Source organism: Archocentrus centrarchus, chromosome 4 (assembly GCF_007364275.1).
Source record: "Archocentrus centrarchus isolate MPI-CPG fArcCen1 chromosome 4, fArcCen1, whole genome shotgun sequence".
In the NCBI taxonomy this organism is placed as follows: domain Eukaryota; kingdom Metazoa; phylum Chordata; class Actinopteri; order Cichliformes; family Cichlidae; genus Archocentrus; species Archocentrus centrarchus.
The window spans coordinates 31,626,989-31,650,345 of NC_044349.1; the positions used below are offsets into that span (position 1 = coordinate 31,626,989).

At 42.8% G+C, this 23,357-nt stretch overlaps 1 protein-coding gene across 1 annotated transcript; it reads right to left on the reverse strand.

Annotated features, from left to right (window-relative positions):
• Positions 1-2,520: 2,520 nt before the first annotated feature.
• LOC115778923 (alanine aminotransferase 2-like) lies at positions 2,521-14,304 on the reverse strand. Its single transcript, XM_030727300.1, has 11 exons — positions 14,200-14,304; positions 11,226-11,309; positions 10,768-10,876; positions 10,524-10,654; positions 7,885-8,128; positions 7,731-7,810; positions 7,505-7,641; positions 4,587-4,761; positions 4,357-4,512; positions 2,718-2,827; positions 2,521-2,626 (listed from the first exon to the last, which is right to left on the reverse strand). Exons 1-11 carry the CDS (start codon positions 14,302-14,304, stop codon positions 2,521-2,523), a joined length of 1,437 nt encoding a protein of 478 aa, XP_030583160.1.
• Positions 14,305-23,357: the final 9,053 nt, after the last annotated feature.

The following is a 23,357-nucleotide window of genomic DNA, read 5'->3' on the forward strand; positions in this document are numbered from 1 at the left end:
CTGTTTTGAAGAAAAAAGTCAAACTATTATAATAGCCTTGCCATCAGCATCTGTTTGACAAACAATTTAACGTTGGCCACAATGTGATCTACAGTGTTCACAATCATACCATGAATCCATCTACTAAAAATCTTACATGGAATCTCTGTGACCTTGACCTAAAGGTAAAAGCCAGATGAACATGATAACTGGAGAATAATTTTATCTAGATTGTTCAAATTCACACCATAGATGCATACTGTTCAAGCTAGACACTTGTTCACTGACTTTACTATAACAGCACTTAAGAGTATTGATGGAGAAGTATAGAGAAGGAGTTGCACTGTCTTTTTTTGGATCTCGAGGAAGTATATGATAGGGTGCCAAGAGAGCAACCGTGGTACTATATGAGGAAGTCAAGGGTAGCAGAAGTTTATCAGGGTGGTGCAAGACATGTATGAGGACAGCGAGACAGTGGTTGAGGTGTGCAGTAGGAATGACGGCTTCAAGGTGGTGGTGGGATTACATCAGTGATCTGCTCTGAGCCCCTTCTTGTTTGCAATGGACAGGTTGATGAGGTCAGACAGGAGTCTATTTGTAGAGGACATTGTGATCTGTAGTGAGAGGAAAGAGCAGGTGGAGTAGAATCTGGAGTGGTGGAGGTATGCTCTGAAGAGAAGAGGAATGAAAGTCAGTAGAAGCAAGACAGAATACATGTGTGTTAATGAGAGGGAGACAGGTGGAAAAGGGAACATGCAAGGAGTAGAGATAGTGAAGGTAGATGAGATTAAATGCCATTGATCAACCATCCAAAGCAATGGATATTGAAGAAGTGAGGTGGGGTGGAAAGGGTGGAAATGAGAGTCAGGGGTGATTTGTGACAGAAGGGTAGCAGCAAAAGTGAAATGAAAGGTTAGAGGTGGCAGAGTTGAAGATGCTAAGATGCTTCATTGGGAGTGACCAGAATGGACTGGATTAGAAATGAGTACATCAGAGGGACAGCTCAGGTTGAGTGGTTGAGACAAAGTTAGAGAGGCAAGGCTACAATGGTTTGGACATGTGTAGAGTCGGTATGTGCTGACAACAAAATCACACAAAAATCATCAATGGAAATCAAATTTATTAACCAATGGAGGCCTGGATTTGGAGTCACACACAAAATTAAAGTGGAAAAACACACTACAGGCTGATCCAACTTTGATGTAATGTCCTTAAAACAAGTCAAAATGAGGCTCAGTATTGTGTGTGGCCTCCACGTGCCTGTATGGCCTCCCTACAATGCCTGGGCATGCTCCTGATGAGGTGGCAGATGGTCTCCTGAGGGATCTCCTCCCAGACCTGGACTAAAGCATCCGCCAACTTCTGGACAGTCTGTGGTGCAACGTGACGTTGGTGGATGGAGCGAGACATGATGTCCCAGATGTGCTCAATCAGATTCAGGTCTGGGGAACGGGCGGGCCAGTCCATAGCTTCAATGCCTTCATCTTGCAGGAACTGCTGACACACTCCAGCCACATGAGGTCTAGCATTGTCCTGCATTAGGAGGAACCCAGGGCCAACCGCACCAGCATATGTTCTCACAAGGGGTCTGAGGATCTAATGGAGCTAATGGCAGTCATGCTACCTCTGGCAAGCACATGGAGGGCTGTGCGGCCCTCCAAATAAATGCCACCCCACACCATTACTGACCCACTGCCAAACCGCTCATGCTGAAGGATGTTGCAGGCAGCAGATCGCTCTCCACAGCTTCTCCAGACTGTCATGTCTGTCACATGTGCTCAGTGTGAACCTACTTTCATCTGTGAAGAGCACAGGGCGCCGAATTTGCCAATCCTGGTGTTCTCTGGCAAATGCCAAGCGTCCTGCAAGGTGTTGGGCTGTGAGAACAACCCCCATCTGTGGACGTCGGGCCCTCATACCATCCTCATGGAGTCGGTTTCTAACTGTTTGTGCAGACACATGCACATTTGTGGCCTGCTGGAGGTCATTTTGCAGGGCTCTGGCAGTGCTCCTCTTGTTCCTCCTTGCACAGATGCGGAGGTAGCAGTCCTGCTGCTGGGTTGTTGCCCTACTACGGCCTCCTCCATGTCTCCTGGTGTACTGGCCTGTCTCCTGGTAGCGCCTCCAGCATCTGGACACACAGCAAACCTTCTTGCCACAGCTTGCATTGATGTGCCATCCTGGATGAGCTGCACTACCTGAGCCACTTGTGTGGGTTGTAGAGTCCATCTCATGCTACCACGAGTATGAAAGCACCACCAACATTCAAAAGTGACCAAAACATCAGCCAGAAAGCATAGGTACTGAGATGTGGTCTGTGGTCCCCACCTGCAGAACCACTGCTTTATTGAGTGTGTCTTGCTAATTGCCAGTAATTTCCACCTGTTGTCTATTCCATTTGCACAACAGCATGTGAAATTGATTGTCAATCAATGCTGCTTCCTAAGTGGACAGTTTGATTTCACAGAAGTTTGATTTACTTGGAGTTATATTGTGTTCCCTTTATTTTTTTGAGCAGTGTATTTCCCTGCTTCTCATTCTTTACGCATCTCTTGGGGTCACAGTGCCACCCAGAAGACGGCAGTGAAAGGAAGAGAGGCGAGCCAGGACCTCGTCCAGGGTGTCAGAAGGAACAAGGATGCACAACCTGTGGGAGAGCAATACAAGAGTCACCTTTTTTGAGACAATGCAAAATGCAGTACACAGCTCATATGGTTTCATAACTTCTCATATCTTACCTCAAATGGCAGCTGTCAGTTATTCCACCATACTGACCTGCGCCTGCTAATACACCCTCCTCTTCCAGTAACTTCTGACAGTACAGAACATCGTCTTTCAGCCCCAGCAGCTAAAAACAGTATGAACAAGACAGTATGACTTTAAACTCTATTGGACTCTATTGGAGCCCCAAAATTAAAAACAAAATCAAGCCTGAAATGTATTTAATACTAGATAAGATAAGATAAGATAGTGTTTATTTGTCACATGCACAGTTATACACAGTACAATGCACAGTGAAATGTATTTTGTACCTGCAACCTTATATACACACACATATAAATAAGAAGAATAAAAAAAAAAAAAAAAAAAAAGTAATTCACACTATACACTATACTCTATATACTATACACTATACACACTTTTTAAATTATAATATTTACACTGTGCAATAATGGTCCAGTTAGGGCTCAGAGTTGAGCAGACGGATGGCTTGTGGGTAAAAACTCTTCTTCAACCTTTCAGTCTTAGTCCTCAGGCAGCGGTAACGCCGGCCTGATGGGAGCAGGGAGAAGAGAGAGTGTCCGGGGTGGCTGGGCTGTTTTAGGATCTTCATGGCCCTCAGCCTGCACTGCTTGGTGTAAATGTCCTGCAGGTTGGGGAGGGTGGTTCTGATGGTCCGTTCAGCTGAACGAACCACCCTTTTTAGGGCCATGAAGTCCTGCTTGGTGCAGTTTCCCATCCAGGTGGTGATGCTCCCACGCATGATGCTCTCAATGGTGCAGGTGTAAAAGTTCCTGAGCACCTTGAGTGGGAGCTTGAAGTCTCTCAGCCGCCTGAGGAGGTAGAGACGCTGTCTGGCCTTCTTCACAGTGATGTTTATGTGATGAGTCCAGGACAGGTCCTGTGGGATGGTCACTCCCAGGTATTTGAAGGTGTCCACTCTTTCCACCTCAGCACCACTGATGACAAGTGGATGGTAGTCCCTCTGCTGCTTCCTGCTGAAGTCCACGATCAGTTCCTTTGTTTTGCTGACGTTGAGCAGGAGGTGGTTCTCCTGGCACCAGTTCTCCAGGCGGGAGACCTCTCTCCTGTAGGCTGTCTCCTCATTGTGAGAGATTAGTCCCACAACAGCAGTGTCGTCAGCAAACTTGATGATGACGTTGGACTCTGACGTGGCCTCGCAGTCATGGGTGTACAGTGAGTACAGCAGAGGGCTGAGCACACAGCCTTGGGGGGATCCAGTGTTGAGGGTGAGGGAGGATGAGGTGAGGTGACCCACTCGTACCACCTGTGGTCTGCTGGTCAGGAAGCTGTGAACCCACCTGCACAGGGATGGGCCCAGGCCCAGGTCCAGCAGCTTAGAGACCAGCCTGGAGGGAACTATGGTGTTGAATGCTGAGCTGTAATCTACAAACAGCACTCTCACATAGTTCCCCTTACCAGTGTCTATGTGTGAAAGGGTCTTGTGGAGGAGGAAGGCTATGGCGTCATATACTATACTATTAAATTGATAAGGACATTTTGGCATAACTCCTAACACATGCAAAAACTGTATGTTCCTTTAAGATCAGCTTCTACCACATCACAGTTTATTTGTTTTTTTATTTTTCTTGTTTTTTTTTACATGGACTTGAAGCTTTTGGGAACATTTCCTACCTTGGCCTGCTCCTTAATCCCACATGGTAAGTGCAGACGGGGAAAAAGGTAGATCCCTCCCATTGCTGGCTGACAGCTCACCCCTGGTAGTTTGTTTAGGAACTCCTGGACCCGTTTAGCATTATGGGACAGAGTAGCCAGGGTGAAGAGAGTCTCCTTTGTTAACAGAACAGGTGATTACAAGTAGAGTGATAACAAAGAACAACAGCTGGCTTTTGTTGCTTTCTCACCTGTATGTACATGTCATACGATGGGTCTCCAGGTTGTGGTGGAATGACCATAAGATCCAGAGCAAGCTGTCCTGTGACTGGAGTACTGATATCACCACACAAGGTATTATCAAAATAATACATCACCTCTGGATCCATATTAACTACCTCCATGTATCCTGCCCTCATACCACACCTAGGACACAGATACAAGATTATTTTGGTTTATATATCAATACACTTAAAATTTAAGAAATGGCTAACCATGAATTTAAATGCACACTGTATAAAAAGGTCTACAAAGTGAAGCTTATGTGGAAGTAGATTTAACCTAAATTCCTTCTAATGACCAGCAGTGAGCCACTCCTCTGGTTGCATAAAGAAGTTCGTATAGAAGCATAAGGGAAAACCATAAAGGGATACCTTGACCCATGTCCTCTGTAAACACTTTCCTGATGACTTTATGATATGAATCATTAGTTTTAAGTCTTTTGAAATACAACATAAAGTACATATTTTTACATTTATGGTGCCCATTCATTTCTGGAAAGACAATAAAGCAGGGTGAGCTTTAGGGCAACCTACACTGTAACTGACAAGTTGATGAAGTATGCAGTATCTCAAGGTTTTGCAGTCGGCTAAGATACATTTTATTATTTTATTCTAAACAGTTTGAAGTTTATGTGAGAAGTTAATAAGCATCAAGTTGAAGAATATACACTGCTAAAACTTTGACATCAGATCTCAATGGGAAAAAAAATCATGCTGGATATCTACACTGATATGGATTGGCTAATGTGTTAGGAATGAAAGGATGCCACATTGTTTGATGGAAATTAAAATTATCAACCTATCAGGCACCTGGGCGGCTTAGTGGTGAAGCCAGCGATCACATACATATGCCGCGTGAGTCCCGGCCGGTTGCCAATTTGCCCGCGTGTCTTCACCTGTATCTTTCCCCCATTTCCTGTCTCTCTCTACTGCCGATAAAAGCTGCTGTGTCCAAAAATGCCAAAAAAATTATCAACCTACAGAAGGCTGAATTTAAAGACACTGCAAAAAATCAAAGTGGAAAAATTATGCCGCAGGCTAGTCCATTTTGCTGAAATTTCATTGCCCTGAAGCAACTGTTGTTGTGATTTGGGGCTGGATAAATAAAATTTAATTTAATTTAATTGTACTAAGGGATCTCCTCCCAGATCTGGACCAGGGCATCACTGAACTCCTGGACAGCCTGATGTGAAACCTGGCGATGTTGGATAGACTGAAACATAATGTCCCATGGGTGATCTACTGGATTTAGGTCAGGTGAGAGTGGGGGCCAGTCAATAGTATCAGTTCCTTCCTCCTCCAGGAACTGCCTGCATACTCTGGCCACATGAGGCCGGGCATTGTCATGCACCAGGAGGATCCCACTGCACCATTGTAGGGTCCGACAATGGGTCCAAGGATGTCATCCCGGTACCTATCGGCAGTCAGGGTGCTGTTGCCTCGCCTGTAGAGGTCTGTGTGTCCCTCCGTGGAAATGCTTCCTTTGACCATCATTGACCCAACACCAAACCAGTCATGCTGAACTATGTTAGAGGCAGCAGAACATTCTCAACAGCTTCTCACATTTGTCACAGGTGCTCAGGGTGAACCTGCCCTCATCTGTAAAAAGCACAGGGAACAAATGGTGGACCTGCGAATTCTATGGAAAATGCCAATCAGGTTCCACAGTACCAGGCCGTGAGCACAGGACCTCAGTAGAGGACATTTGGGCTCTCAGGCCACCCTCACGAAATCTGTTTCTGTTTGTTTAGTTAAAGACATTCACACCAGTGTCATTTTGCAGGGCTCTGGCAGTGCTCATCCTTTTCCTCCTTGCACAAAGGAGCAGATACGGGTCCTGCTGATGGGTTAAGGACCTTTTACAGCCTTGTCCAGCTCTCCTGGAGTAACTGCCTGTTTCCTGGAATCTCCTCCATGCTCTTGAGACTGTGCTGGGAGATACAGCAAACCTGCTGGCAATGGCATGTATTGGAGTGCCATCCTGGAGTAGATGGACTTCCTGTGCAAACTCTGTAGTGTACAGGTATCACCTCATGCTACCAGTAGTGAAACTGACCCTAGCCAAATACAAAACAGTAAAGATGAGGAGGAAAAATATCAGCACCAAAGTAACTGAAACCAATTAACAACTTTCCCTGCTACTTATCTGACCAGATCAATGTCCCAGAAGTTTAACTGGTTTGATGCTATACTCTGATTAAAAAGTGTTCCTTTAATCTTTTGAGCAGTGATAGATCCAAATATTAATTAAAAGCTACATGGAGTCAGGTGTTCTACAAAAGAAGATGACACTAGAAGTTTGGATTCTAGAGCAGGGGTGGGCAACTCCAGGCCTCGAGGGCCGGTGTCCTGCAGGTTTTAGATGTGTCCCTGATCCAACACACCTGAATCAAATGGCTGAATTACCTCCTCAGTATGCAGTCAAGTTCTCCAGAGTCCTGCAAATGACTTCTATATTTGACTCAGGTGTGTTGGATCAGGGACACATCTAAAACCTGCAGGACACCGGCCCTCGAGGCCTGGAGTTGCCCACCCCTGTTCTAGAGGTTCACCTTACAATAACTGACAGAGCAATTAACTCAAAATTGTGTCAAGGAACATCAGGAGATTATCAATACAGCATTTGATGCCCTGAAACTTAGAGGTTGGCTTGTTGCAACAAGATCAACAAGGTCAGCCACTAAAAGTAAATGAACATATTGGAAAAGAAGAAACATGAGGCATAAGGCATAAATCAGCCCACATTTTGAGCACTTAATACATACATTTTTATATTCCAAAATGTTCACTTTTTTTTTTTTTAAATGCAACTGTATATGAATATTGTCAAAGTGAAAGCGGTTCCTAGATGGAAACTGTTATTGACAAGCATAAGAGACAGAACTCACTCTCCCATGCAGGCACTGGATAAAGAGTGGAAGGAGACCAGCTCCACTGTTTCTGCATACTCTTTATCCATCTCAAACAAGACTTTCTTATAGGAAATAAACTCTCTGTCTTTCCCATACACGCTGTCCTGGTACACCTGGGGTGCAGAGAAAAGGATCTGATGGATACAGAAAACCTGGCAAATACATATAAAAAGACCAATCTGAAATGACAGCTCATGGTCACCTCGTCAACTAACAGTATGAGTCTCTCAGCTGCTGCGAACTGAATCACTTCCTCTATTGACTTCCTGTCCTGCACATGACCTAGAAAGACAAACAGTAATATAAACAGTGATGACAGGACAGTGTATTTCATTTAGCTATTGTGTGTTGTTTACCTGTGGGGTTTCCTGGGTTGCTGATGTAAATGGCTCTGGGCTCACAGTTCCTCCTAGTGGCCTGTAAAGCTTGATGCAACTTGTCCAGCTCTACAGCCCAACCTTTCTCCTCCATCAGCTGGTATGGCACCAAGACCACGTCAGCCTCATCCAGCAGAGGGTAGAGCGTGTGTGGGCAGGGTGCAGGGATCAGCACCCCTGTTCGAGTCGTCCCCTCCCCACTGGCCAGCAGTTTTACAGCAATCTTATAACAATAATCCAAAAGGCTATATTTTTTTCCTTTAAGGGATAGTCCAAAATTATTGCAACATTTTCTGTAACTTTTGGCTACAGGTTATTAAATAATCGGACAAAGTGAAAATATATATTTCAAGGAGAAAACAGTAAAATTGTTATCCAAACCATCCATTAAGTCTGAGTTCCTTTTGCCTTTTTGGTCACTCGTTCAAGTTTTTCCTTACAACTAATTCAATAAACTATGTTAAAAGGCTCAAGATATGCAATGCATGTGGCTGTTCCAAAGATTATAAAAATATACTGTTTTACATGTATAACGGGTGAGGCTGGACCCAGAATGCAGGACTCGGCGAGCAAAATTGAACTCAGTGAAACAGCTGTACACATCTGGCTGCTGAGAAACGTAATTGTGCAAATAGCAATGAATTTCTGCACCCCTGAAATTAAATTATTTGCTTATTTTGCACATGACTTTTGACATAAATATAATTCCATAGTCTTCAGTCTGACTGAAATGCTATGGAGGGATTAAGAAAGCTGTGTATAAATGATGTCCTGTAAATCTCAATGTACTGAAGCAGCATTGGAAAGAAGAGTGGGAAAAAATTCCTCCACAATGATGTGAGAGACTGATAAAGCCATAAAGAAAACAATTAATTAAAGTTATTGCTCCTAAATATGGTTCTACAAGCTACGAAATCATGTGGTATCCTTAATTTCTTTTTCACGATTGTATGTAGTTAGAATAACATCTGGAAGGCCTGGGTTCGATTCCACCTTGGCCCAGGCCTCTCCCTCTCTCTGTGTGGAGTTTGCATGTTCTCCCCGTGCTTGTGTGGGTTTCCTCCGGGTACTCCGGTTTCCTCCCACATTCCAAAGACATGCACTTACTGGGGTTAGGTTAATTGGCTACACTAAATTGCCCATAGGTGTGAATGACAGCGTGAATGTGTGTGTGTGAAAGGTTGTTTGTCTCTGTGTTGGCCCTACAACAGGCTGGCGACCTGTTTAGGGTGTACCCCGCCTCTCGCCCTGTGACAGCTGGGATAGGCTCCAGCCCCCCCGCGACCCTTAACAGGAGGAGCGGAAGCGAATGGATGGATGGATGGACGATTGTATGTATTACATTAGTATTTTGTGGAATATTAGATTCCACAAAATACTAAAATTTCATGAAACTTGGAGGAACACTGGAGCATAGACAAATGAAGAACCCATTAAATTTTAGTCTGAACCCAGATCTCTATTTAATTATGATAAAAAAATAATTATTTATTATCAATCTCTGGCTCTCTTCCACAGTTTGTCTTTTGTCCTGTCTCTATTCCCTCACCCTCAACTGGTCATGGGAGTTGGCTGCCCCTCCCTCAGCCTGGTTCTGCCAGTGATTTCTTCCTGTTAAAAGGGTGTTTTTCCCTCTCACTGTTGCCAAGTGCTTGTGCACAGGGGGTCATCTGCTTTTCTTTGCAATATAAGGCAGCTGTTGTTTAGTGCTATACAAATAAAACTGAATTGAATTGAATCAGAATATTAGACCATTCATCTTATTTAGCAAAAACACCATGGCTGAAAATGAAGCCAATATGGAAATGCCAAAAACTACAGTTCCTCTAATAGTAGGTTGAGGTAGATTCCAAAACTGAGTCAGTTCCCATAACCTACCATATTAAAATTGCAGCAAATTTTACCTCATTAAAAGCATGCTTACAGCCCAGAACAAGAAATTGTTATGTTCTCTGTATAGTTTCCACCTTCTTAACAAGTCTACAATGGCTATTCTTTTTTCATAACTCAGTCCTTGGATGCTGTTAAGATATGGGTGTGGGTGCTTGGTATGACTGGTGTGTCGATTCAGATAACTGCACCTTCCAGCTGTCTGCTAGGAGACACCTTCACCAATTCAAATCACTGAACTCAAACTCTCTTCTGTGTTTATGTTGCTGGTTCCTTTTTAAGTATTTTAATAAAATAATCTGACAAATAATGTGGCTTGATATGAGGTCCAGACTGTAAAAGAAATCTATGCTTCAGTTAGTGAAATTTTGGTATTTAGCACCCCTGTCTGTGTGTTGCACACGTGCCTGTGCAATTTGCTAAACAGTCTTGTTAGCACTAGCTAAAACTTAATAACAAGCTAAAACTCATCCAAATATGATCACTTCTGGCTCAACAATATGACTGTGGCCAAAATGCAAAAGTCACAGCTTCATAATGTGAGTCCATAACCAGTGGGTGGCATCATTGTGTTTTTGTCCAGCTTTTGTGATCCAAGGTCTTGGCTAGGATACTACTGTGATTTTGTCTTGCTTAAAACCTGCTTTATTGTGTGTCCTCTCTTGATTTTTGTCCTGCCTGATTATGTTGTATTTGTGTGACCAGAAATAGTGTGCTGATACTCATACCATAATGGCCCTTTGAGAACCAGCACAAATAAAGATGTTTTCGGCAAATGAAGGAATTCCGTCTCGTTTAGTGATGAACTCAGCGATGCTTTGCCTGACGTGACTGAGACCAGAAGAGGCAGTGTATGAACCTAGAAATACATTTATAAGATATATTTCTATATATTTGTGTGGTGAAGACCTAATCTGTCAAGTTTAAGATGTAGATTGTACAGAAAAAGATTTTTCATTTCCCAATTCTCACCCACACTTCCTCCATCACAGGCCTCCAGGAGTTTTTGAGCTCTTATCTTGACATCCAGAGGTAAACTTTTGTCTTCTAGCAGCGCAGGGTACACACACACTGCCAAGACCTGAGGAAATAGGCCAGATTTGCAAAGGACTTTGTAGAAATGTTTTTTCTGAGCTAAGAATGGTTTGCTCTATATGTACTATTTGTACTATATGATGCAAATGTATTTAGAAGAGTAATACAGAATTTATGAAGTAACAGAAATCATTATGAATTACAATAACTGCAGAAAGTGCTGTCCATAGATAAAGTGTATCAAAAATCAATGAGTAGTGAAAAGGATAAATAAGATTACATTTAAAAGATCATAAATCACATAGATTTATGATACAGACAGATACAAAATATTATTTTGTATCTGCTCTTAAAGAGCTTTTTGACACAGAAAAGAAAAGTTGACAAACACTAACCTGTCGAAGAAATGAGACAGGTTTTAAGACAGCTCTGTGGGTATCACCCGCGCTAACATCAATCACCTCCTTAAAGGGTTTCTGCTCCTGCAGGACAACACATGCTCATGTAGAACGGTGTCACTTCTCTAGGCTGAAGACAGATTTTTCTCATTTGCTTTAGAACATTTCTCACAGCATTTCTGAGGTTCTCAGCTCCCAAGTTAGTTCATACATACAGAGAAGCAGCTTGAGTAAAACATTTAATTAATTCAGAGACTTTTGTGTCAAGGAATAAAATTACTTTCACCACAACTGAGAGTTTCTTGGACCTTGTGCAAGCTGGGCTGGTCAGAATGTTTAAATATTTAACCAGAATGACTGTGGACACTAGACAATAATTTTTCTGATGAGAACTGAAGGCTTTAAAACCTACTTTGTAGCTTTTTCAGTCCTCAAAATGTTTATCCAAGCAGCTCCACCAAGTATCAGCAATGACAACAAAGCAATATTAGTAAAAATTGTTGTAAACATTTATTTTGCTCACTAAAGCATATACCAGTAGTGCTCAAATTTAAGTACTTATTTCACTGATTTAGAAAATCAATGCCAAAGTGCACTGAAGTAAATGAACTGGTACTTAATTGCTGAGCAAAATGTTTGTTAGAATTTATTGTCGCTGCTCATGCTAATGTTAGCACAGTGTCTCGCAGGCCACTCTCCCTCGTTTCCATCTTGCGAGTGGCTGTGAGCTCCGACACCAGCGTGTTCCACTCTTAGTATAGAACAACGGTGAGAGATATGACCCGATTTCACTAATTTATGTGACTTATCGTGTGTTCACAATGAGTGGTTAAAGGAAAACCTATAACCAAGGGTGAAAGTAGTTTTAAATTCTTGCCGGTACTGTAACAAAAACACACACACACACACACACGCACACACACACATATATATATAGCTATTGCCTGCCTGGATAAGGTAGAAATTAGAACCAGTTGACAATGTGGAATATATTTCTGTTGTTAAGGAACTGAGATGTTTGCACACAATGCACACTTAACACAACTGATGACCACCCCCATGCATTCTGGCTCTGTCCACCAATACAAAACCTCTGGACAGAAATAACCACCAAACCTTCGCAAACCTCAGTCCTCTTGGCAACCACTGTATTTTGGAGCTGAATGCGCTCTCATGTAGCGTAAATGAAATCTCCGGTCATAAGCAGTGTTTTTGAGCTGTGCTGTGTTGTTGAAATTGAGCAGAATAACATGAAACACAATTAGTTAATCTCTATTTGCTTTTAATTGAGATAGTTTTTAAGTCGCCAAGTTGGCAACACTGGACCCTCCCATTTTGATTGACACCTCATTTGGCCAATCATATTAAGAAATGGGTTTTCCAGGGCCACTAATAACCAGGGGGTGTCACGTCGCTTTTTGGTTGATTTTGGTGCAGCCAGTTACATGATTGGCCGAACGAGGTGTCAATCAAAATAGGAGGGTCTAGCCTGCCATATGAAGTGCACTACATCCGTGCCGCTTATGGGACGTGGCTGTCCGTTGCTGAAACCCTCAATCTCTGAGGGGAGAGAAGGTTGAGTCTTGAGGCGCCAGCATAGCACGAACAGTTCAGAAACAATTTGAAATGAGAAAAAAAAGTAATTTATTAGTGAAGGGAGAAATGTAAATAAGCTGCACACTAGACATACCATATATAAACCATATATAAACAATTTAAATAGAAATATAGCATCAAGTAGCATACCGCAGAATTAATCTTCACAACAAGGTGAAATAACACTATACAGCAGACAGAAATAAGACTGCATAGTAGAGAAACAACAAAATCACATGCCGATGATTTACTGGAAAAGAATGTGTGTTTTGGTCTGATGATTTGTGCCTACAGGACCCAGATGAGGCCTTTAACAGGCGACAGTGAAGGGCACAGAAGAAGGAACTGATAAGCATGCTACATGCTTGCATATTTCAATAACTGTGTCAAGTCTGTGTATAAAAGTTGAACTAAGATAGAGAGCGGTGTCAGACTTGTGTGAAGCTGCACTGATTCTGAACCAGATTAATCTCTAAACTGTTTGAAATGGCTTTATTAAATTTAATAATTGGACTCCTTATTCCTGTTTTGTGTCATTCCTGTCGATAAACGAACACGCAGAAACCTAAAGGCTTAAGCAGCAGCACACGCTCACTATTATTTAAATTCCTTCATTAACTGATTAAGTCGTGTTTTAGACTGCTTATTGCTAGCGGATCTATTCTGACCCAAAGTGCAGCCGTGACGGTTCTGAATGACGGCTTTACAGCAGACAGCCGCTCCAACTTTTGCTGGTACTGCGTACCAGCGCAGAATCTTTTAGTGGTACGCAGTACCAGACCGTACCGGCTTACTTTCACCCCTGGATGTGACCCAATCTTTATAATTGTATCTGACCCTTATTGCTGCTCTAATCCTTGGCTCCTCATGAACCTGGTTTCCTTCTGAAATTGGCCCATTGACACTGTTATTTATCTGTTATTACACTGTAATCTATCTTCCCATCTCTAAATTGGTTACACCTTACTGAGATGATTTCTGTTACTTTTACTCCTTTAATTTGGTACTCTTCTCTAGACCTGAGAATGTATAGATAACTCTGTAAGTCCTTACATAAATATGGATTACAGACAAGTGATTTTTGCTACACCTGTTTTCCATGACACATCTGCAAATGCACTATATGTATAAATCAAGATGTCTTAGTGTTGACTTATCTATATTTCTAGCTCCTGGAGGGAAATGTCTACATTCTCATTTACACATTTGGCTACACATTTACATGATAAACCAATGCATTACCACTTGAAGGGAGGCTTGTTTTTCCCCAGTGTTTGCTGCAGAGTTTGCATTTACTTTATTTCATGGACACTTTTACTTAAAAGAAACCCCAACATATTTTGCATAGAAGTAAAAGCAGATTGCCAGGACTTACCAGTGAGATCTCTTTTGTGATGTGTTCAGCTAGATTCTGAAGCACAGTTTGTGGAGAGTCTCTAATCCTTCTCACTCTGGGGTTGACACATTGAACCGAAGTCATCTTACTGATGATTGAGTCCACTTAAAACTACCTGTTGCAATCTGAGGAGCTTTGTCAGAAACACACTGTTCCTTCCAAATTCTTTTGTAGGTGAATAGCTAACAAGTGGACCACTGGAAAGTTTAAAATGTGACTCCTGGTTTAATGTGTAATCCATTATATTCAAATCATTATATTTTAAAAACTAGTTAGAATACATGTTGGCTTTGTATTTATTAATGCCATCATTCATTTCATAGTGTTCTTATTTATTTGTTTATGTGGGGCTGGAGCCTATCCCAGTTGACATAGGGCGAGAGGCAAGGTACACCCTGTACAGGTCACCAGCCTGTCGCAGGGCCAACACAGACATCCATTCACACCTATGAGCATTTTAGAGTGACCAGTTAACCTAACCCCAGTAACTGCATGTCTTTGGACTGTGGGAGGAAACCCACACAGACACAGGAGAACATGCAAACTCCACAGAGTAAGGCAGAGTAAAGACCTTCTAAATGTCATTCCAGCTGTGAGGCAGCAGTGTTCGATGTTAGATTCAACTCATTGTCATTGTGCGCACAAGGCACACAACGAAATGATCGTTCCAGATCACTCATCCAGAGACGAGCATCAGCGGTCATGCAGCCAGAGACCAGCACTACCGTTAGGCAATGTGGTTTAAGTGTCTTGCCCAAGGACACAATGCAGCGCAGAAACAGGGGCTCGAACTTGCAACCTTCCGGCTGCAAGGCGAGCGCCTACCCGCTGCACCACCACACCACTGTGCTGCCAACTCAAACAGATTGAACGAAAATTGATGAAACTTGTAGAAATGACCCATGCCTTTCTTCACACCTTGGCACATGCACATGAACAATAGTGGGTCAATGAACACCTTCATGGGACAACCCCCACCTGGGACTCTATATCTTTTGGTTTTAGAACTGAAGAAGCCTTTTGGATGAGAGGTGAAACATCTTCAAGAAACTTAAAGAAGTCCAGTTGTTTTTTTTCAAGCTCCAGAGACTGTTGTTTGTGGTTATGCGCTGAACAACAGTTCATAGTACCCAGCCTTCTTGGAGTCACTGCGTGGGGTGCTAGAGGATGCTCTATCAGGTGACTCTGTCATCCTACTGAGGGAGTTCAATCCATGAACCAAATCATGGACATTGGAGGTGAAGGGAGCCATCAAGCTGAAGAAAAACTCCTATCAGGTTTGGTTAGCCTGTGGGACTTTGGAGGCAGCTGGCCAGGCCAAGCGGAATGTGGCTCTGGCAGCCATGGAACAAGACTTTCAGTCTGCCTCAAAGCGATTCTGGCAAACTGTCAGGTGGCTCAGAAGGGGAAAGCAGTGCTCTACTCACAGGGTGTATAGTGCAGGTGGGGTGCTGCTGACTTCAACTGAGGATATACTGTAGCTGTGTGGTGAAAAGAATACTTTGAGGACCTTCTAAATCCTGTCTTCAATAGAGGAAGCAGAGTCTGGGGATGAGGGGGATAATCCGTCCATCACTGGGGGCAAGGTCACTGAGGTAGTTAAACAAGTCCTTGGTGGCAGGGCCAGTGGAGTAGCTAAGATTTGCCCTGAGTTCCTTAAGGCCCCGGCTGTTGTAGGGTTGTCTTGGTTAACATTCCTCTGCAATGTCACATGGAGATCTGGAGTGCTGGTTCCCATCTTTAAGAAGGGGGATTGGAGCGTGAGCTCCAACTATATGGGACTTGCACTACTCAGTCTTGCTGGGAACTGGAAAAAAGAATTTGTTCATTAGACATACCTTGGATTTAGGAGGAACAATGCGGTTTTCGTCCTGGTTGCAGAACACTGGACCAGCTCTAAATTCTCTCAAGGATATTCAAGTGTGCATGAAAGTTTTCCCAACCAGTCTACATGTGTTTTGCCTCCAAGTCTGAGGCCATGGTTCTCAGATGGAAAAGGGTGGAGTGCCCACTCAGGATCAGGGATGAGTTGCTACCCGAAGTGGAGGAGTTTAAGTATCTCAGAGTCTTGTTCACAAGTGAGGAAAAACAGAAGCAGAAGATTGACAGACAGATTGGGGTTGTGTCTGCAGTAATTCAGACCCTGCACCGGTCCATTGAGCTGAGTGTAAAAGTGAAGCTGTCAGTTCACCAGTCAATCTATGTCCCTACGCTTACCTATTGTCACATGTTTTGGGTAGTGACTGAAAGAATGAGATTGCAGATATAAGTGAGGGAAATGAGCTTCTTCCAAAGGGTGGCTGGCCTGTCCCTTATACAGCTTTTCCGTGAGTACTTGACTCAGTTTGGTTTTTGGGGTTTTCCATTTGGTGATAGTACCTGGTACAAGGTATATTTTTGAGTACCTACTCAGCCGCAGTTCGAAGAAAACTGCTCTGAGCTAAAAATGTGACATCAACAGAATATATGCCACTGACTGTCCAAGCAGTGACATCACTAGATGAGTCATGAGAGCTTTTTGTGCTTGGTGCCTGGTCACTGTAATGGACTTATATTGTGTACAAGATAGACAGGAAAGAGGCGGGAGCTTGCTCACAACTGGCACTTTCTTTATTATAACTCTAGGATGCCTTTTCGAACTGCCTCGACAGCTAGGCACAGATACCAATTAGGGACACACAGAACGCATACCACATATGCATTTTCAACAATACGTTACATCCCCCTTTCTCAATAGTAAAACAAAAATGCAGTGCTAACATGTAACAAACTGAAAGTATTCCCCAAAACACTACCCCAATTGGAATTATTATTATATAGCTTCACAATGGTGTAACATAACCGAAACAATACTTTCACTGATATCTGTAATCTTAATACACAGTTAATATTTAGCCTATCAAATGAACAATTAGTCAAACTAAACTAGGAGGGAGAGGTTGCTAGCACATCACTTCCAACAGACATCTTACCATGCCTGTCCCTGACTAAGACAGTTCATAAGTTGAGCCTCTCAGGTGGTCTCACTGTTCTGCCCAGTCTAATGCGAAACAGTCCACCTGTTTGGGCCTGCGTGAGCTGGGGTACCTCTGTGGGTGATGGAGGAGACGTTGGTGGGCCTGCTGATGACCGTGGCTCCACAGCTGGCAGTTTGAGTGGCGCTGCAGAGAAACAGCTTACCCTTACTGTCCACAATGTATGACGGTGGAGAACTGGGTTGCTAGAACTGGTCTAAGTAGTGCACGGGCAGTTGGCAGTTTATTGCAGGGTCTCCTGCCCATGAGCAGCTGTGCAGGTGACAGGCCAACTGACTCAAGAGGAGTTGTCCTGTAGTCCAGTAGAGCCAGATGTTTGTCAGTTGCTTTGCTCCACAGTCTCTTAACTGTTTGTACTGCCCGCTCTGCTTCACCATTGGAGTGTGGCGTGTGAGGTCAAGATGTTCTGTGCAGAATGCTGTAGCTTTCGCAGAACTCTTTGAACTCCTCTGAAGCATTCTGCAGTCCAGTATCTGTCTGTAGAATGGCAGGGATGCCATGTCTGCTGAACTGAGATTTCAGGGCTTCAATAGTACTGCGGCTGCGCTGGTCTTTTAACAGTTCAACTTCAATGTTTTTAGAATAATAGTCCACTAGTGTACTGTTGTGTACTGTTTGTCCTCAAACTTAAACAGATAGGAGGCCACTACTTCAAATAGTAGCTCAGGTGTTTCAGTTGGAATGAGTGGCTGTTTGGGAAGTCTGTTTTGAATCTCAGCACACTTACAACAATTTCTGATCACGTTTTCAATTTTGGCATTCATACCTGGCCAATATAACACTTCATACTGTATGCTCGCTGTTTGCCCTTCACCATGCCCAGGTGAGACTGGTTTATTAGCTCCAGCATGTGTCTTTGCATGCGCATTCAACGATGCACATTCCTTTGTATACTACGCCATCAGTTACAGCCAGCTGACTTCTTGAGTCCCAGTACGTCTGAATAGGGATGGGTGGTTCCCTCCTGTTGTCTGGCAAACCTTGCTGGATAATTTGCTGGAGAGGACTTAATTACTCTTTGGTGCATTTCTGCAGTTCAGTGTACTTATCGTTACTTACAGTCAGAAAGTTGAGAATTGAGACACATTCCAGGCTGCCTGCCTCTGGGGTCTTATCTGACAGCTGTGCCCTGGACAGTGTGTCTGGGAGCTCCATGTCTTTCCCTCTTCTGTACTTAACTGTGATGTCATACCACTGCAGTCGCAAGCGCATCCTCTGTATGCGCATTGGAGTTGACAGTTGACAGTTTCTTATAGATGTCTTCCAGTGGCTTGTGGTCATTGTATATTGTGACATGTTTCCCAAATATGTAGTGGTGAAACTTGGCACGGGCATGAACAATTGAGAGCATCTCCTTCTCAATCTGTGCGTAGCGTGTCTCAGTCTCAGTATCAGGATGATTTGACCTGGAGTATCAATACGACCAGCATTGTCAGGAAGGCCCAACAGAGACTGCATTTCCTGAGGGTTCTTAGGAGCAACTATCTGACCCAGAATCTGCTGGTGTCCTTCTACCGTTGCTCTGTAGAGAGCATCCTGACCTACTGTCTGTGCGTGTGGTTCAACAGCTGCACAGCAGCAGACAGGAAAACACTCCAGCGAATCATCAACACGGCTCAAAAGATCATAGGCTGTCCCCTGCCCTCCCTCCAGGAACTGTTCAATGCCCGCTGCCAGAGGAGGGCACAGAACATCCTCCAGGACCCCTCACACCCTGGACACTCCTTGTTTCAGCTACTGCCATCAGGCAGACGTTTCAGGACAATGAAGGCCAGAACAAACAGACTGAGGAACAGCTTTTATGCCAGGGCTATCATTGAACTGAACTCTGTGTGGTTTGGACAGTGATGTGGGGTGGTAGTGCTGACTGTGTGCGTGCGTTGGTGTGTATTGGGGCTAGATTCATCTGTTAATTTACTATTGTGCACTGTATTTTAGTAATCATTTTTATCACTCATATTTTTATTATTTTATTATTTATTGTCTGAGGCACCTAGAAAGGAATGCATTTTAAATTTCGTTGTGCAACTTCTGTGTACAATGACAATAAAGATTCTGATTCTGATTCTGATTCATTGACCTAGATAAGAAGGCGACTGGTTGATCATCCTGTATCAGAATGGCTCCATCACAATATATTTCCACAGGTTTTGTCACATCATAAAACTTCAGCACGGGGTGATGAGTGCATAAGTGCTTAAGTTTGTCAAACACCTGCTGCTGTGCCGGATGCCCTGAGAACTTCTCAGCACTTTTTGTAAGTTGTCTTAATGGAGCATCAATCTCACTAAGGTTTGGAATGAACTTTGACAAATATGTCACAAATCCCAAGAAGAGGTGAACACCTTCCTTGTCAGTTGGTGGTGGCATGCATTGCACAGTTTCTGCTTTAGCAGGATCTGGTTTTAACCCATCAGCTGTTATTAAATGTCCCACATATGGCACTGCTGGCTGACAGATGTGGCATTTGCTGAAGTTTAGCCTCAGATTGTAGCTCGTGGCTCTCTTTACAACTTTTCTGAGTATTTTGTCGTGTTCTTCCACTGTGGGTGCTGTGATGAGAATGTCATCCATGATGCCAGTCGCACCACTGATGTCTTCCAACATCCGGTCCATGATGCGCTGGAATATTTCTGGTGCACACTTTATGCTAAAGGGTAGCCTCAGCCATCTGAGCCTCCCAATAGGGGTGTTGAATGTTGTCAGGAAAGATGATGTGTCGTCTAACTTGATCTGCAGGAAGCCTGACTTTGCGTCTAGTACAGAGAACACCTTTGCATTGGGCATAGTAGATACAACCTCTTCAATTGTGCGTACTGGGTAATGTTCCCATTTGATAGCATGGTTTAGGTCACTTGGATCTATATATATCCGGAGCTTGTCTTTGTGACCACAACCATAGAACTCACCTACTCAGTTGGTCGGTTGACTTTGGTGATGTAGCCATCATTTACCATCTCATTGAGCTAATTCACTATCTTTTCCCTGAGAGCTAGTGGTTGTCGGCACACAAGATGCACCACTGGTTTTTCCCTCAGGGTTGATCTTTATTGTATATTTGTCTGGCAGTGTTCCTGTAAGTTCAGGAAAGTTTTCCAGACTGGCAGGTGGGCTCGGGTTCGTGGCGGTGTTGTTAACTGTGCTCACATCATCAAGAACAGTTTCTTCGCCAGAGCAATCACCACCCTGAACTCACACACTCACCCACTGTAACTGTGCAACACCCACATCTCTGTGCAATATTATATTGTTCATACTGAACAATATCTAACATTCCTATATTGTGTAATATCCAGTATTCATTCACTAGTGCAATATTCATTCACCAAGTGCAATATTCATCATCTTCATTATTATATGTATACACTTATATACTTTTCTTGCAATATACAGATGCACCAATGTATGTATATATTTTTACACATTCTATTTTTTGTATATTTTATACATTGTTTAGTTTCTGTATATTTCTTGATTATACTAGATTATAATATTTTTATTTTTATTTTAGAGAGTTTGATTTTCTGTTGCATGGCACTGAACAGGAGTGGCCCTCCAATCTCATTGTACATCCTGTATAATGACAATAAAGGCATTCTACTCTATTCTATTCTATCATCTGCCATTCTGCCGACTTTTAGAGAGTCCAGTCTAGCAATTAAGCCAAAGGCCTCAGCTTTTGTGCCACTGAGCACATTCTCTTGTGCAATATCCACTATTTCAAACTCTGCTGTGCATTTACAGTTTTTATACTTTAGTCAAGTCAAGTCAAGTTTATTTATAAAGCACATTTAAAACAACGACATTGACCAAAGTGCTGTACAAGATTATAACCCCAAGGACTATACTAAATAATATAAATATAAATAAATAAAAACATTAAAAGACAATAAATAACATAAAACAACTAAAAACATTTCAAACAAATACCATAAAAGTACCATAAAACAATCGTCTAAAAGGAGGTAGCACTGCCGCCAAACGCCAAGGAAAAGAAATGTGGAAGGTCGACAGCAGCGACTGGCTTCATTTTGTGATTTGTGTAGGTTCTCAGTACTCTTTTGGAACTCTTTAGCTCCCCCATGTGGTTCAGCAGCTGATAACAGTTCAGAGTCAGAGTATTGCATTTTGCACCTGTATCTATTCTAAACTGCACTTTGTGAGACAGGACATAAATGTCCACCAACCACTTATCATCTGTAAGCATTGCTATGGGAACATCCGCTGTTGTCAGGTTTATGTCCAGAATGTCCTCTTCACTCTCTAAGGAGGTTGAATCTACATTAACTGCACTTACTAATCGGCTTTGGCAGACTGATGCCCAGTGATTTGGTTTTTGACAGCATGAACATAAAGATCCTTTTGCGGGGCATTTTCCTCCATTCCACTTGTGTTTGGGATCTTTACCACATCTTGAACAATTATTTGTTTTATTTTGTGCTGTTTGCATTGGTTGTGTGGGTTTATGCTGCTTGTGACTGTAAGTCTTTTTGTTTTGGTTATAGTGCTTAGGTCTGGTTGACACGTGTGCCACCTGTGCATCTTCCTCTAACAATTTGCATCTGAATTTGAGACATTTCGAATTGCTGGGGAATTCCAACTGCTTTAGCCAGTGTCAAGTCTTCCCCTTTATCCAGCAGTCTCTCCTGGACACATTTCTCTCTGACTCCTGCTATTATTGCATCAATCAACATGTCATCTGTGTTTGAATACTCACAGTCCATTAAAAGCAGCTTCAGGTCCTTCACGAAGTGGTTAAAACTTTCTGTTGCGCCTTGCTTTCTCTGCTTGAAGCGGTGTCTGGTGATCCATTTATTATTTCTCGGTCTGATGTACCCGGCGAACTTATCCAGCACTTTCGCGGGGTTGTCTTTTTCGCCATCCGCCCACTGAAGCGTCTTGTAGATCTCTCTCCCTTGCTCACCTATCCACGTACCCAGCCAGCCCACTTTCTGTTTTGCTCTCTGCGCAGCGAGGGGTCCTGCGAACGAGAAGCTAACGTGGTAGCTGAACCACTGAAATTCTTGATACAAATCCCAGTCAATCTTCAGGTGTTCAAACTGCATAGTCATGGCTGTGTGGTTGCCGTTCTTAATAGACTTCTGACACCATGTAATGTACTTATATTGTATACAAGATAGACAGGAACGAGGCGGGAGCTTGCTCTCAACAGGCACTTTATTTATTATAAATGTAGGATGCCTTTTCGAATTGCCTCGACAGCTAGGCACGGATACCAATTAGGGACACACAGAACGCGTACCACATATGCATTTTCAACAATACGTTACAGTGAAAGAATCCAGAGAAAGCTAGACAGAGCAACCGTTTGTGTTTGTGTTGCATGCAAAAGACATCACAGGACTTTCGGGCAACCTTGATGAAGTAGTAATCAATTGTAATGAAAAATGAACAAAGTCGAGTTGAGTCAAGCCAAGTAGATACTAGTGGAAAAGAGGCATTAGAAATTAAAATTAGATTAAATATTCTTATTTTCCATTTCAAAGTTTTGCACTTGTCCATAGACTGTATATAAAATCTATATAAAAGATCTTAAGCAGGATGTATTCTAAGTGTAGCAAAAATCTACGCCTGGATCCTCCATTTTTGGCCCTACGTTTAGTTTAATGTTGTGTTTTTTTGCTCAGTTTGTTCTTTAAAGTTTTGTATTCTAGCTTTAGCTCCTATTTTCTTTTACATGACTTTATTTACAGCTTAGGTTGTTTTCATTCGTATTTTTGTAATTATAATTATTGCTTATATTTGATTTGTGTTCTCCATGTCAACTCAGCATTTCTGTTTGATGTCCTGTGTTTAGTTACTTCCTGTTTTATTTTGACAGTCTCCTGTCTTGTGTGCACTGTGTTTAGTTTGCTTCCATTGTCTTGTGATTAGTTTCAGCTCTGTTCCTCTGGTGTTTCCCATTTCCCAATCAACTTGTGTGTATTCATAAGCTGTCTCCCTGGAGTTTTTTGTGTTGTGCTGTTTTTCCTGCGTGTTTCCCTCGTTGTTCCCATTTTGTAATCTTTCTTCAGTCTTGCTGTTTTCACCAAGATAAAGGTTCATTTTTGTTTATTCACCAAGTCTTCATTTTAGGTCCAC

Excerpts from the sequence above, each read along its gene's own strand:
- LOC115778923 (XM_030727300.1), bottom strand. The coding sequence starts at position 14,304 with ATGACTTCGGTTCAATGTGTCAACCCCAGAGTGAGAAGGATTAGAGAC. Across the intron at positions 7,811-7,884 it reads CAACCCAGGAAACCCCACAG|GTCATGTGCAGGACAGGAAG; the intron begins GTAAACAACACA and ends TTGTCTTTCTAG. Across the intron at positions 2,627-2,717 it reads ACTGACAGCTGCCATTTGAG|GTTGTGCATCCTTGTTCCTT; the intron begins GTAAGATATGAG and ends GCTCTCCCACAG.